This window comes from Ochotona princeps, chromosome 5 (genome assembly GCF_030435755.1).
Source record: "Ochotona princeps isolate mOchPri1 chromosome 5, mOchPri1.hap1, whole genome shotgun sequence".
NCBI lineage: Eukaryota > Metazoa > Chordata > Mammalia > Lagomorpha > Ochotonidae > Ochotona > Ochotona princeps.
This window is the reverse complement of record NC_080836.1, coordinates 50,134,863-50,151,226: the sequence shown is the minus strand read 5'-3', so window position 1 is coordinate 50,151,226 and position 16,364 is coordinate 50,134,863. Positions and strand designations below refer to the sequence as shown.

At 38.6% G+C, this 16,364-nt stretch overlaps 1 protein-coding gene across 5 annotated transcripts in view; it reads right to left on the bottom strand.

The window, feature by feature from the left end:
• The window catches only part of UBR3 (ubiquitin protein ligase E3 component n-recognin 3), a 182,350-nt gene that overhangs the window by 5,789 nt on the left and 160,197 nt on the right, over positions 1–16,364 (bottom strand). For 4 of the 5 annotated variants that reach the window (XM_058664610.1, XM_058664611.1, XM_058664612.1 and 1 more), the window contains 3 exons: positions 9,761–9,868; positions 9,501–9,626; positions 3,506–3,685 (listed from right to left, as the gene is read on the bottom strand). In XM_058664610.1, the coding sequence (XP_058520593.1) occupies positions 3,506–3,685; positions 9,501–9,626; positions 9,761–9,868 (414 nt within the window). Of the gene's footprint in view, positions 1–3,505; positions 3,686–9,500; positions 9,627–9,760; positions 9,869–16,364 lie in introns of those variants that run through there. The other variant, XM_058664614.1, reaches the window with a different exon arrangement.

Below are 16,364 nucleotides of genomic sequence, written 5' to 3'. Positions count from 1 at the left end.
TTTATTTTGTTTTCCTTTCCTTAAATCAGAACTGCCTTTGTTATTTGCATTAACAATTCAGCAGTAATTCATAGACTACCTTCAAGGGCACTGTTTTGGATAATTCAAGTCTTACTATTCAAATTTTAAAATCCTGAGAAAGAGAATCTGGTTGGTCTACAACCAGAGTCAGGGTCAGAAGAAAACAATGAAGCAAGAATACCAGCAGAGATACTAGTCAGTCTAGGGAGTGTTGGCACTTAAGCCTCAAGCTGAAATCCAAGGCCAGAAAAAGCCCAAGGGCCACTACCTCTGGACCTCCAGCAGTTCATTCTGAACAATAAACTGCAGATTTGAGATAAACCTGGGACAAGCGCACCCTCTTGTGCTGAAATAGAGATAATACAACAAAAGCAAAGCCGGCAATCCTCTACTTAGAATGCCTTCTAATGTGAAATAACGGAAGGATCCAAAGGCTCCAAGAAAATAAGTACACTTCTTAGAATTTCTAGGATGCAGAAATAAAGGCAGATTGTAAACAGTAAAAAATGATTAAGCTATCAATTAACATATGATGCCACAGGCAAACAAGCACCAAGAACTTTCAGGGAACTCTGACTTGACTTAATGCAGCAAATAAGGTGCAAGAACCTGATCAGACAGTAGCTGATACATACAAAATCTTAGATGCAGAAATCAAAATAGGTGTTTTAAAGACACTCAACAAAAATTAGGAGAACAGAAAAATGATTCACCATTCTGAAACTTAACCAAGAAAATAAAGTAATTAAAAAAAGAAAATTTTGAGTTCAAAATATATATTAAATAAAGATAAAAACATAATGAAAGACATTAGTAGCAGAACAGATCAAACAAGAAAGATTTAGTGAGCTCAAGATAGCTATCTAAAAAAACACAGAGAAAAAAGATGAAAAAAAAACTTACTGGAATTGTGGGACATTAAAACACCAAATATCAAGTTATTGTGGTTCTAAAGGTACTTGAGAAAGCCAACAGGGTAGAAAGCAAACTTAAAAAGATATCAGAAGGCCCGGCGGCATGGCCTAGCAGCTAAAGTCCTCGCCTTGAACACACCAGGATCCCATATGGGCACTGGTTCTAATCCCGGCAGCTCCACTTCCCATCCAGCTCCCTGCTTGTGGCCTGGGAAAGCAGTTGAGGACGGCCCAAAACCTTGGGACCCTGCAACCACGTGGGAGACCTGGAGGAAGTTCCTGGTTCCCGGCTTCGGATCAGCGCGCACCGGCCATTGCGACTCACTTGGGACGGAAGATCTTCCTCTCTGTCTCTCCTCCTCTCTGTATATCTGACTTTGTAATAAAAATAAATAAATCTTTAAAAAAAAAAAGATATCAGAAATTTTCCCAAGCCCAAAGATACAACAACCTAGATAAAGGAAGGTCCAAGGTAGTTAATTATATTTTAATTATATTAGTTAATTATATTTTACTCAACTAAGTCTACCCCAAGACATTCTAATCTCCAAGGCTAAAGATAAGGAGAAGATTGTTTAAACTATAAAAGAATCTGCAAGAATATCCCACTTCAGGCCAGTGCCATGGTCTGACCACAGAGTGCAAGTCAAAGCTGAGCCTCATCAGTGGCTCAGACGGAGCAGTGGACAGCATATCCAGGCGCACATGGAGGGTACGGCAGTCCATCAGAACCTGCAGAGGACACATGGTACCACAACAGAGGATGGAGGACAGAACACATCAATCAACTACCCCAGACAAGCATTGGCAGTAAAAATCTGGGCAAAAGGAGACTATGGTGTGGATTATGTCAACCAGTGGATTTTGCAGCGATTTCATTGTGCTTGGAACAGTGACATTAACAGCAATTCAGAACTGCTGAATTATCAAAAACACTTGAGCAGGACCCTCGAGCAGGCCCCACATCAGGGACCTGGGATGGGTGGGAGACTGGGTGGGCTTCTCCGTTTATCTCCCCCTTTACCTCAGATTCTCAAAAACATGCCAGGATCTTCTCCCTGGGCAGTGGAGTATTATCAGTGGTGGCTAAAGTAGAAGCATGTTCCTAGCAGAAGCATACGAGAGGTCTTTCAAAAGTTCATGGAAAATGTGACAAAAAACTTTTTTTCAAAAATTTTAAATCAAATTAAATTCATCTTTTAATTCAACTTTTCTACATTTTTTTTAAAAGGTTTATTTATTTGAAATGCAGAGATACAGAGGGTGCAGCGAGAGGTAAGGAGAAGAGATTTCACCCATGGATTTACTCCCCGTTAGTCACAGCCATGCTAACCTGAAGCCAGAAACCAGGAGTTTCATTAAGGTCTCCACATGGGTCCACAAGGACTAGGGACTTGGGCCATTACCTGCTGCTCTTCCATGCATCAGCAGGGAAATGAATTGTAAGTGGAGTAGCTGGAGCTCCAACCAGCATCCATACGGATACCAGAATTGGAGGAGGCAGGTTTACCTACTACACTGCAGTGTCAACCACACCCTCTTTTTCTACTTTTAGAAGTATCATTATATGTGAGCCACTATTCTAAGGATTCAAGTTCAAGATCTCAAAGGCACGCACATCTGGTCTCCAAGTCCTGTAGATTTTCTTCAAATGTCCCTATATTAGTTACTTTCACACTTTTACCATCAGAAAAATAGTCCAGATTTCCTTCAAATTAGTCTTTGGCTTTCCTCTTTCCTGAATTTTTCCATTAAAAAGCCACCAGAGGGCCCGGTGGCGTGGCCTAGCGGCTAGAGTCCTCGCCTTCAACGCCCCGGGATCCCATATGGGTGCCGGTTCTAATCCCGGCAGCTCCACTTCCCATCCAGCTCCCTGCTTGTGGCCTGGGAAAGCAGTCGAGGACGGCCCAATGCATTGGGACACTGCACCTGCGTGGGAGACCTGGAAGAGGTTCCAGGTTCCCGGCTTCGGATCGGCACGCCTCGGCCCGTTGCGGCTCACTTGGGGAGTGAATCATCGGACGGAAGATCTTCCTCTCTGTCTCGCCTCCTCTCTGTGTATATCTGGCTGTAATGAAGTGAATAAATCTTTAAAAAAAAAAAAAGCCACCAGAATTGCCTCCCTAAAATGCTACTTCCTTCAAATTATCCCATTCCTCAAAACCTGTAGTTCTAGCTATAGACAAAGGCACTAGCCATGAGCCGTGACCATCACAGCACTCACTGCTGCCTCCGATCTACTCTGCAATACACTCATCTCCAACATGAGCTCTGAGCAGGCAGCTTACGCCCAACACATTTTAATGCTAAAAATATGATCTTTTGGATCTGCTAGTCCAAATTTTCATTTAAATAAATTTTTTTGCATCTTATAAGTCTAGTGTTAAGATTATATTTAACTGAAATGTTTTTGCTTTTATACTCATAAACAAACTCAATGAGTAAACCATTTTTGGTTTAATGCTTAATGTTTCTAAGAACAGAAAATCTTAAATTCAAAATTCATCACTTTTATGTTACCTAGCAGTTCATCATCATTCTGGCAAATGCATACTATGCTTTTTACATACCTTTCCCTGTTCTGCATATCTTTCAGTAAATGATTTTATCTCAAAACACCACTGAGTTATAATATCAAATGCTGGAACTGGCCAATCCAGACATGAGGCACTGATGAATGGATGTTCTGTTTGGTAAAATGCTGGCAGAAGTCCCAGGCAGCTGGCAAGAACTGAAAATTCTTCTTCTTCCTTTTGGAAATGAAACAGAAAATTCTTAAGATGTTTCATCAAGAACAGTTCCTATTGTACTTATGATCAGTTTCACTCTCATTAACTACTTTAGAACAACTGAAAAAAGTGAGGAGAGCAGGAAGAGAAAACAAGAGTAAAAGGTTTCCTGGAGATCCAGATAACCCCCAAACACTTCTCCTTGCGCTTCAATTCCTGAGAGACATAGCATCTGCTGCTTTTATACATCAGTTTTTATATGAAGTTGTCGCCTATCTGGTGCACACAGTCCACCTAATTACTCCATAAAAGCAAATGTTAGTGCTACTAAAAAGATACAGGTTGTCAATGTGGATAAAGAATAATAGTAAAACACAGAATCCATGAAAAGCAGTGCTAAATAACTTGCCTAGACTCTGAGTAAGCATGAAACAAAGTCACAAGTGTGTGAGGGTGGAGTTTAAAAACACAACTTTACAGATGAAAGAACTAGCCAATTTAAGGCTATACTCACTAAAAGAAGTGGACCAATCAGTGATGCAAGGGCTCAGATCCTGAAGGATGGTGTGTATGTGTGTGTGTTTCCATAAATTTTTTTTTTATAAAAAGATGGAGAGAGGGTCAGATTTAGTTTGCAGGTTATAGTTTGCTAGCTCTGATCTAGAATTCCACAAAATATCTCCATGTACTGTGGAACAAAATCTCTGATGGCTTCCATAGAGGTCTTGGCCCTCATCTATCTTTATGATTTTATCTTGTGTCACTCATTATGCCAATCACCATGGCCTTTTTTCTATTGACTTGCCAAACTTCAGCCATAGCTTGGCATACCCCTAATCATGTTCAGAGCCTTGGTATTTGATAGTCTCATTTTAGAGGTTCTTGCTATGGCTGGCCTTTTCTCATTATTCAGAATTTAAGTTGTCATTTTTAAAAAATGTATTATTATTATCATTTTATGATACAGTTGCATAGGCTCCTGGCATTTCCCTTATCCCAGCCCCAATTCCCCCACACACACCTAGTTCCTCTATATCATTACTAAAGTATAGTTCTTCATACACAGTCATACGTCCATCATTGCGGACATGGACAATGGCAGAGAGTCCAGCATCCTATTGTCAAAATATGGTAAACAGTTTCATTGTAAGTACATCTTTGTCTGGAAGTAGAGATGCATACTATATTGTATCCTCACATCTGGACATGTTAGTCTCCATTTCACAGTTACTGTATATCCCCTTAAATGAAAAGTCACAATACAAAATCAACAACAGGAAGAAAAACAGAAATTTACAATGCCATGAAGTTAAATAACATGTTACTAGATATGACAGTCTCTATTACACAGCTACTATACATCCCCTTAAGTGAAAAACCACATAACAAAATCAACAACACAACCTTGCAGATGAAAGAACTAGCCAATTTAAGGCTATAGTAACTAATAAAAGAAGTGGACCAGTGATTCAAGCACTCAGATCCTGAAGGATGGTTTTAAAAGAAGTGTGCTAGTACTATAAATAAAAAAATATATTCCCCAATTTCTTTTAATATCACTGAAAGACCATATAGGAGGCTGCTGTGTCCAGCCTTCTGGGTCGCCAATCAATTCCCGGTCTCCAAACTGCAGCTTCTCGGGATCATCTGCCCAGACCCCTGTTAGGGAGAACTCACACCAGCCAGTCACATCCAGGTATCCGTACCCTTCCATAACTTGTACATGCTTCTATTCTTGCATTTACATTCTCTGTTAACAACTTGATAAGTAAATTAGAATTCTCTTAAACCGTGGATTCCCTGGTAGCAGGGAGTCTGTCCTCCCTGAGCTTCGTACATAGTGAATAGACAAAAAATACTTGTAAAACTGAACTAACTATGCACATTAAGGCAAAATTCTGAAAATACTATGACAAAGAAATAATGATGGAAAAGCAAAATGATGCACAAGATGAAAAAGATGGTTTTTAAAATCTCAGGAAATGAGGCTACAAACTGTTTACATAGCTACAAAAAGAAGGCATTTAAAATCTGCATACTATAAAATCCACTGTTTCAAATATGGCCTGATGAGTTTTGGTAAATGTATGATTATGCAATCACTAGAATAAAATCTAAGAACAAACTCATCATCACCCAAAATTTGCTTGTTCTTCTAGGCCCCCAGCTATCTCTAATCTGCTTTTTGTCATTCTAGTTTTGGTTTTTAAAAATTTTTCATGCAAATGGAATCATGCGGTCTGTAGTCTTCTGTGCCTGGCTTCTTTCATGTAGTTTAATATTCTGAGATTAATTCATGTGATTAGGCAGTACATTCCTTCTAATGACCAAGGAGTGTCCCACTGAGTAAATATACCACATTTTGCTCATACATTCACCTGTTAATGTTCTGGGTTGTGCCCAATTTTTTTTTTATTATTTATTATTTAGAAATAAGGATGCTATGAACAGTCATTAATGAGTCTATATGTGGACATGCCTTCATTTCTTTTGGTAGCTAGCTAGCAGAATTGTTGGATTGTTCAGTAAGTATAAACTTAACACTTTAAAAGAAACTGCCAAACTCAAATTGAGCATACCATTTGCATTCCTACCAGTAATGAATGTATGAGAACTCTAAGTACTCTAAAATCCTCACCAATACTTAGAATAATCACTTCTGACATTAGTTTATCCTTCTCTAATGAATAATGGTGCTGATCATCTTTTCATCTAGTCTTAGACATTTATATTCTTTCTGGGAAGTATGGCAGAAATTTTGGGACTTCTTTTACATTTTTTATCTTATTGTTAAAACAGTTCTTGATATTTCCTGATAAGTTCTATTACAAATAAACATATTAGTCAATAGAGGTCTTGGAAAAAACTGACTTACAATTCATATACTATGAAAGTCACTGAGTTACGATACAGTCTAGGGGTGGGTATCTGGTGCAGCAATAAAGATGCCACCTCAGAGGGCCTGGGTTGGAGTCACTGCCTCATTTTGGATTCAGCTTTCTGCTAAAGTCAACCTTGTGAGGCAGCAGATGATGACTCAAACCCGTGGGTCTGTCACCCACCTGCAGACCCAGACTAACAAAGTTCTTGGCTTCTGGCCTTGACGGGATCCTGCCCTAGCTGGCACAGACATTAGGGAGTGACCCAATTGATGGGGCATAGCTGTCTCTCTCTGTGCACAGCTCTTTCAAACTAAAAATAAAACTTTCAGAAGCTGAGTTGCTTCAATCACAGAATTGCCATCTAATTCCAGACTACTTTCATCATCCCTACTGTACATGAACTTATTTCTTAATTTCAAGTTGCTCACTACTAGTTTATGGAAATGATATCTCAAATATAGTTATATCTATAATCTCACTGAACTGTTTAGAACAGTTTATTTTGGGAATTCCTTATGATTTTCTATACAAAACATTATCTTATATGAACAGTGTTTCACTTCTTCCTTTCTAATCTACATGTCTTTTATTACTTTTAATTACTTTCTTTTGCCTAAACGCCATATGAAAAATTCCAATAGAAGGGCCAGAGACATGGCATAGTACTCTGAGCCTGCACCTAAGAAGCCATGTTCCTATACCGGCACTGAATCCCAGCTGCTCCACTTCTGATCCTCCACTCCCTGCTTATGGTCTGGAAAAGCAATGAAGTCTGATCAAGTCACTGGGCCCCTAGAACTCCATCTAGGTTTTCCACGTGGATGGCAGGGGATCAAGAGGCCCGGAATAATTTCTAGACTCCTGACTTTAGTCTGGCACAGCCCTGGTCATTCTGGTCATGTGGGGAGTGAACCAACAAATGCAGATTTTCTCACATGTTCTGTCTCTTACTCTCTATAACTCTTTCATTCAAAAAATATAAATACATTTCCTTCTTTTCCACACTTAATTTATTGCTCTTATATAGCTGTATTACTTAAAAAGCAAGAATAAAAAAATGCTATTGTTAAAAAATATTCCACCCGGGCCCGGCGGCGTGGCCTAGCAGCTAAAGTCCTCGCCTTGAACGCACCGGGATCCCATATGGGCACTGGTTCTAATCCCGGCAGCTCCACTTCCCATCCAGCTCCCTGCTTGTGGCCTGGGAAAGCAGTTGAGGATGGCCCAAAGCTTTGGGACCCTGCACCTGTGTGGGAGACCTGGAAGAGGTTCCTGGTTCCCAGATTTGGATCGGCACAGCACTGGCCGTTGTGGCTCACTTGGGGAGTGAATCATCGGACGGAAGATCTTCCTCTCTGTCTCTCCTCCTCTCTGTATATCTGACTTTGTAATAAAATAAATAAATCTTAAAAAAAAAAATTCCACCCTATTATGTCAGTCAATGGACCTTGGAAGGATTTCCTCATTCTTCATCAGCAAGATCAACAGCATTTCAGAACTACTGAAACCACTTGAGCAGATGACATGGGGTGGCTGTTCCCTATCCCTGGGTACTGGGGCGGTTGGAAGGTTGGGTGCAGCTACTCCCTGCTTCCTCCAGATACAGGTAGAACAAAAAGAAAATGTGGAAACAATGGTCTCACCCACTTTCCCCTAATCTTCAGCACTTCTCACCCTAATCAACTATGCAAATACCATTTAAAAAATACTCCACCATGTTTGTCCTTCAACCCAAATCTCAAACTCACCATCCTCAACTCCTAAGAACTGATCATTAACTTACATATCTTTCCAGTGGATCTTATGCGTATATAAGCAAATGTGTCAACTATGATTTCTCCCAATCTTCATATGGGTGCCGATTCTAATCCCGGCAGCCCCACTTTCCATCCAGCTCCCTGTGGCCTGGGAAAGCAGTCAAGGAACCCAGAACCTCGGGACCCTGCACCCGTGTGGCAGATCCAGAGGAGTTTCCTGGGTTTGGAATGGCCCAGCTCCTGCCGATACAGCCATTTGGGGAGTGAGCCAGCAGATGGAGGATCTTTATCTCTCTCCTTCTCTCTGTAAATCTTCCTTTCCAAATAAATAAATCTTAAACACACACACACACACATTTAGGATCGACTTAACTCTGGTGAGAATGGCCTATGTACAGAAATCTTCTAATTATTCCTGCTGGCAGGAATGTAAGGGAAAAAGGTACCCTATTCCACTGCTGGTGAGGACTATAGACTTGTGCAGCCACTATGAATGTCAGTAATGGAGTGTGCTCAGACAACTGAAAATCCATCAATCTACCCACGCCTAGCAATATATCCAAAAGAAGCGAAACCTACATATGAGAAAGCAACCTGCAGCTCTATATACAAAGCAGCACAATCTGCACCAGCAAAGACATGGAAACAACACAGATATCCATGAAAAGAGGAATGGATAAAGAAACTGTGTGTACTCTATGGAATACTATTCAGCCATTAAAAACAATGGAATTCTACAATTTGCAAAAGTGTTCCCAACTGGAGACCATTATACTCAGTGAAATAATTATGCTCAGAGAGAAAAGCTAATCCCAAAAGGACAATTATCATATGTTCTGATACAAGACAATATTCATGAAAATATAAAACAAAAAGGTAGGTTCCTAAATTTGTATTGTAAATTAGATGAAATCTGCTCATTCTATATAAATAAAATATATAAATAAAATTTGGAAAAAGAAAAAAAGGATATATATTTTAAAAATGCCTTTTTCAAAATAACTGCACAACATTTTTTGCAGCAAAATATAGATTATGAAAAACTATGCATGGAATAATCTTCAATTACATTTTCCCCTAACATTATAAAGGAGTCTCATCTATATCAACATCAATTCTATGCCATATATCAATATATTTCCCCAAACGTAGGTCAATATAAAAACAAGTCTCCCTGTCCTTTACTCTAAATTTTACCTGGCAACTAGGCAAATCTTCTCCAAAGAGGTGATGCTGGAGAAGGCTGGTGATTCTGAGAAAAGGTAAGCAGAAGTCCTGTAAGTATTTTTCCATGGATTCTGGAGACCAAGCAATAGGGCTAGCCTAAAGTTAAAAAGAAAATTTGGATAATTCATTCTAACAGATGCAATTTTTCAATAGTACATCTATAGTGGAAACAAAGAAAATCTAAATTTTTAACAGAATAATTACTACAAATAATCTTAGTAAAAGCATACCATTGCACATTCCTGAGCTCCTTCTTCATGGTATAACTTTCCTTTAGAAAGTTCACTTATCACAAAACTCAATAACACTTCATAAGACTTTTCTGCATCACATGTATTCTGGAAAAAATTAAAATATCAGTTATATTGGTTAGTGAAAATTGCTAAAAGTCCACATTGGAAATGACACTTTTTAATGAGTATAGTGAAAGTATAATTACTTTATTTCCAAGAACATAAACTTCAGTTCTTCAAAACTCTGGGTAAAATCACACCCCCCTGAATTTAAACTGAAAATGAGTAGCTGGTCAAACATATTCCAATACTGTAACAGCATATAAGTACAACTATAAATGGAAATAATCATGTATATATAAATCATGGCTTCTGACCCAGCAATATTTACACCTGGAAATTGTACCTATGAAAATAACTTTTTAAATATAGCTATATATTTTTAAGTATACACAATTTTTAACATACAGCTATGTATTTTTAAATATAGCTACACACACAAGATATTCATTACAGTGCTAAAATAGAAAAACGACATGAAAAATGACCAAAAACATGAAGCAGTTACCTAAATTATGAAATGCCAACTAAAAAGAAAAATTCAAGCATCAAAATGACAAATTTGAGCTATATGGAAAATGTTTACATTGTGAAAAAAAAGTGAAATGAAAGTATACAGGAGCTCATTATAGTGGGAAAAAATAAGTAGGCTTGTAACAGAAGGAAATAGAGACCAAGATTTTTTTCTTTTACAATTTCCTTCAACTTCCTTGAAAGGGGTTTCTTAAAAAAGACTTACTGTAAAAATAAAATAGGATAATGTATTTATCACAGAATGTATAATTGTACTAAATGACAATCCATCTGATGCAATATAAAATGACAATTTATATGCAAATTAGAAGGCTATTAAAACTAAATATATTTCAATACAATCTTTATACTTAAAGTTACCTCTATATTTGCTGAGATAACAGAAGGAAGAATAATACACAAATTACAATAAATAAACTATGGGAGAGTAATAATTTGGCTATGAAATCACTTATTCTACTAACTATAGTATTGAAAATAAGAAAATGCAGAAATTAAATAAACACCATGAAATAAAAGGTTATTCTGAACTCTTAAGGTTTTGATTGGACAATTAAAAACTGCTATTTGATGATACTCTTTGTACAACTCCTAGTTTCTTTCATGTTATTAGACTCTTTTCAATTAGACTCTATATTCCAAAATGTCAGGAACTACACACTTTCTATTTTTCATGTATTCCTCTGCTTAACAAAAATCTGAGCAATAAATACCTACTGGGTAATTGATGGCATCTGTTTTGATGATACTGGAGTCTGTAGCTCTGAAGCCTGCGTGTATATGCCTTTTTAATACTTCATTCTCTGCAATATATTTATTTTACATCTTTGATTTTTGCTATATTCATTCAGCTATGTAGTGTTATGCCCTAAGTCTAAAGTATAAAAATGACTGACTCTGCAATTGTTCTACTTACTTACATCATGTCACTTGCTCCACCCTTGCCTATTGAGTCAATAGAATGATCACTTGTTAAATATGATGATCTCCAGGGTACACTTAATTTACAAGAATCAGTATCTCACTGGCTGATATGGCAGTTACAGAAAGAGAGATATATTCCGTATCTTGGTTCACTTCTCAAAGGACTGCAACGAAAAGGGGCAGGCAAACCAAAGCCAAGAATCCACTCAGGTCTGCCATATCAGTGGCAGAGGCCCAGGCACTCAGGTCATTTCTGCTGCCTTCACAGGTGCATTATCAGGAATAGACGAGTTGCACAACAGTGGGGACTCAAACTAGCACTCTTACATGGGATACAGGGGTCACAGGCAGCAGTTCAACTGACTGTGCTACCACAGCAGCCACTATAAACAGTCTCAAATGTTCATTTAATCTAGCCAGTTCCCCCTTTTTCTGGATGACTGATTTTTCTTTTCCTTTCTTTTCTTTTGTTGTTATTTTCCATGACTCTTCCCCCCTCCAATTCTTCCTCCCACCACTTTCCCCATATTATCATGGTAATAAAGCCCTTTAACAACAGTTACAAGTTCTGCTATTTAAGTACATCATTGCATTGCAGTTATAGGCAAAGGTAGAAAGTCCAACATCTTATTGTCATTAATACTTTAGTCAAAGTACTTCTAAAATAAGAAGTCACTTAAAATGCAGAAACCTCAGAACTTTCCTTGACAGTATTGGATGGGATAAAAGATAACTGAAATCCATACATACAGAAGTCTTAAGAAAGCCTATTTTACATAGGCATTCTTGGAGAAAAATAAAGAAAAGGCTTAAAAAGCTTAAGAAAGATTTCAGACTATATGGATGAAAGCCCTAGAATCACGATCAGAAGAGTTCTAAGTAAGAAATGGCAAAAGTAAGTGGATTAAATATAGAAAAGGATCAGCAGCCAAGAGAGGCAAGCAAATTTCTGTTGGGTGGAATGTTTTGTCTATATTATAGGGAAATTTAAACTCTTTTGAATAACAGGCTCTTGGAGTACATTCTGGATAATATGACTCTATTCCTAGCAAATAAAACAAAACCTATCCAGGGATCCCCGATTAAGAAATTCAGGGCCCAGCGTAGTAGCCTAGTAGCTACCAAATCATCACCTCACACGTGCATGGCTCCCATATGGGTGCCAGTTCTAATCCCGGCAGCCCCGCTTCCCTTCCAGCTCCCTGCTTGTGGCCTGGGAAAGAGTCGAGGACGGCCCAAAGCCTTGGGACCCTGCACCCACGTGGGAGACGTGGAAGAAATTCCTGGCTCCTGGTTTCAGATTGGCTCAGTTCTGGCCTCTGCCGTCACTTGGGGAGTGAATCATCGGACGGAAGATCTTCCTCTCTGTCTCTCCTCCTCTCTGTGTATCTGTATGTCCAACAAAAATAAATAAATCTTTTAAAAAAAAGATGCAACTTGGGATGCCTGCATTCCACATCAAGGTACCTGGGTTCTAATCCCAGTTCTCTTCCCAATTCCAGTGACTTGCAACGTGTGTCCTGGGAGGCAGAAGATGACAGCTCAAGCACTCTGGGCCCTGGCACCCATGTAGGAAACTCTTATAGAATCTACGGCTTCAGCCTGACCCAATTCTAGCTGTTGCTTCAGGACTTTTGGTCTTTCTCTTTGAAATCTCTTTTTTAAAGTGATGCAGAGGGGGCTGGCACCGTGGCCTAGCGGCTAAAGTCCTCGCCTTGAACGCATCCTGGGAACCCATATGGTCACCGGTTCTAATCCCGGCAGCTCCACTTCCCATCCAGCTCCCTGCTTGTGGCCTGGGAAGGCAGTCGAGGACGGCCCAAAGCTTTGGGACCCTGCACCCGCATGGGAGACCCGGAAGAGGTTCCTGGTTCCCAGATCTGGATCGGATTGGCGCGCACCGGCCCGCTGCGGCTCACTTGGGGAGTGAAACATCGGATGGAAGATCTTCCTCTCTGTCTCTCCTCCTCTCTGTATATCCGGCTTTCCAATAATAATAAAATCTTTAAAAAAAAAATTTAAAGTGATGCAGAGATTCTTGGTAGAAATTCCACTCTCCAAAAGAATGCAATGTACACTAATGATTTTTCCAGCGGAAACAATCTTCATTTTCAAATTAAGTCTTTAATATTTTCAAAAATATATTTTTATTGCACTACAGTAATAAACTATTATCAAAATAATCACACCTAAACCTAAAAAAAATTACAGCTTTGTAATAAATGAGACTCAATGAAGAAAGGAAAAAAAGGAATGAGAAATGAAAAGATCCAAAGGAAGAAAGTCATGGAAAAAAGGGAGGAATGTCAGTGTTTAATTTGTTATAGAAAAAAACTAATAACCTATCAAAATTTGTGCTTTAACTCACTAAATATGTAACTATAAATAAATATTCTGAAGAATATTATAAATTAATTAATATTATAAATAAATAAATATTCTGAATATGCATCATTCTGATGTTTTATTAAATGTTTTTTAAAAATATTGAGTAGTGAAATTCAGAAAAAAAACTGACAGAAGTTACCTGAATTAAAAAATATTCTTTCCATCATAGATTCTGATATTTAAATTTCTTGTCATTAAATTCTCATTTTAGGAAACATTCAAATAACTAGATTTATAGCCAACACTGCTAGCTAAGTTTTTATACATGTATCCTTTTTTTTTTTTTAAAGATTTATTTTATTTTCATTACAAAGTCAGATATACTGAGAGGAGGAGAGAGAGAGAGAGGAAGTGGAGCTGCCGGGATTAGAACCAGCGGCCATATGGGATCAAGGCAAGGACCTTAGCCACTAGGCCACGCCGCCAAGCCCTATACATGTATTCTTTATGACTAGGCTGCTTATTAAGGAAACATCAGTGATACAACAGAGAAATCTAGTATACTTTTCTTGAATATTAGTTGAAAACTAAAAGGATATTTAAAGCGACAGATGCGTGGAATAGCAGATAACACACCACTGGGGACATCTGCACTCCATTTTAGAGTACTTAGGTCTGAGTCCTGGCTCTACTTCTGATTCCAGCTTCCTGCTAATGCACACCTTAGGAGGCAGCAGGTGACGGGTCTCACCACCCATGTGAGAGTCCTGGATTGAGTTTCCAGCTCCTGGTTTCAGCCTGCCCAGTCCTGGCTATTGTGGACATATGGGTAGGTGAACCAGTGGGGAAAAAAATCTGTTTCTGTTCTTCTCTTTCCCTGCTTTTCCCAATAAGTAAAAAATAAAGACATTGGGCCCGGCGGCATGGCCTAGCGGCTAAAGTCCTCGCCTTGAAAGCCCCGGGATCCCATATGGGCGCCAGTTCTAATCCCGGCAGCTCCACTTCCCATCCAGCTCCCTGCTTGTGGCATGGGAAAGCAGTCGAGGACGGCCCAATGCGTTGGGACCCTGCACCCGCGTGGGAGACCCGGAAGAGGTTCCAGGTTCCTGGCATCGGATTGGCGCGCACCAGCCCGTTGCGGCTCACTTGGGGAGTGAATCATCGGACGGAAGATCTTCCTCTCTGTCTCTCCTCCTCTGTGTATATCTGGCTGTAATAAAATGAATAAAATCTTTAAAAAAAAAAAAATAAAGACATAAAAGCAAGAAAGATAATTTCAGAAGACAAAATTACCTAAGAATCAAGTATGAATAAAAATTATTCAAAAAAGAAATCCATTTTACAAATTTGGAACTATAAAATCCGAGAAGAAGAGGGAGCCCTTATAACTCAAATGGTCCAAATGCCCCATTTAACAAAAGCTGTGACAGTTTCTATGCCATGATAAAAAAACATAATAACATTTGTAGTGGCAGGATACAGACCTAGCACTAGATTTCCATAGCCAACCAACCAATACAATGAACTTTGCAAAAATACTATGTTGATAAAATTGAAGGTTATATTGAACACATTTCATGTATTTATAATTGGCCCTCTCTCCTTTAATAAATTAGGTATGATTTTAATAAATCTTTTAAAATGAGATTGAAAAAGTCCTTAAGATTCTGTGAGCCAAGCGAAAGATTCATACATTTATTATTTTTTATGAATAACTTCTCTAAATAACCATTACCTATCTAATCCAAGTCACTTTGATTTTATAGTATTTCATTTACTATCAAGACACTGAAAACATACTTAGCTAAATATGGTCAAGTTTTCCTTATCATTTGTGTAATTTAAAGAAAATCATTATGTTTGCTAAAAATATATATGCTCTAGCATAAGTAGTATTTATTGATTTTGAGAAAAGATTTTGTTTAGATTAACTTACTTTAGTTTAGAGACAGAGAAAGAGAGAAAAAGACACAGACAGAGCTCCAATCCACTGGTACAATTCTTAAGCACCCTTAACAGCTCCTGTCCAGAACCAAAAGTCTGGGAGCATGCAGGTCTCCCAAACAATTTGAAGAGATGCCTAAATCAGTAGCCTAACACTTTCCTCTTAAAAGTAATATTAAAAGAGACGTGATCAGAAAAGTCTAAAATGTATTTTAATTACTTATTCATTGATGAATTTTTAAGTTTGAGAGGAAAACAGAGACAAAGAGAAAGCTCCTAATTCACTGACTCACTCCCCAAACGCCTGCAGCGGTCCGTGGCTCAGGCCAGGGCTCCCACAGGAGCGGCAGGGCTCAACTAGTCAAGCCATCGCTGCTGTCTCCCTAGCTCCATCACAGCTCAGGTCCTCCAACATGGGACGTGAGCATCTTAAAATGCCATGTTAATGACTAGGCCAAGTACCTACCCCAAGGGGAGGGATTGTAAATTTGAATTATGATTGGGGGTGGGGAGAGGGACAAGGAGAAATGAAAATGACAGAAATAGGCAAGTCTGCATACCTGTTCACTGTGCTTGCACAGTTTTTTATAACTTTTCTGAATTTAAGACTTGCACCAAAAGCAAAATAAAATTGCCCAATAGAATGGGAAAAAGGCAAAGGTTTAGAGACAGATACAGGCAGCCTAATAGTGTAGAAACATTTTCTTTTAACTTTTTTCCATTTCCAATTAGAACATCACTAGCTGATTTTATCTGTCAAACATCTACTCACTCACTCATATCCCCAATGTAAGCGAGTTTCGCACTACTA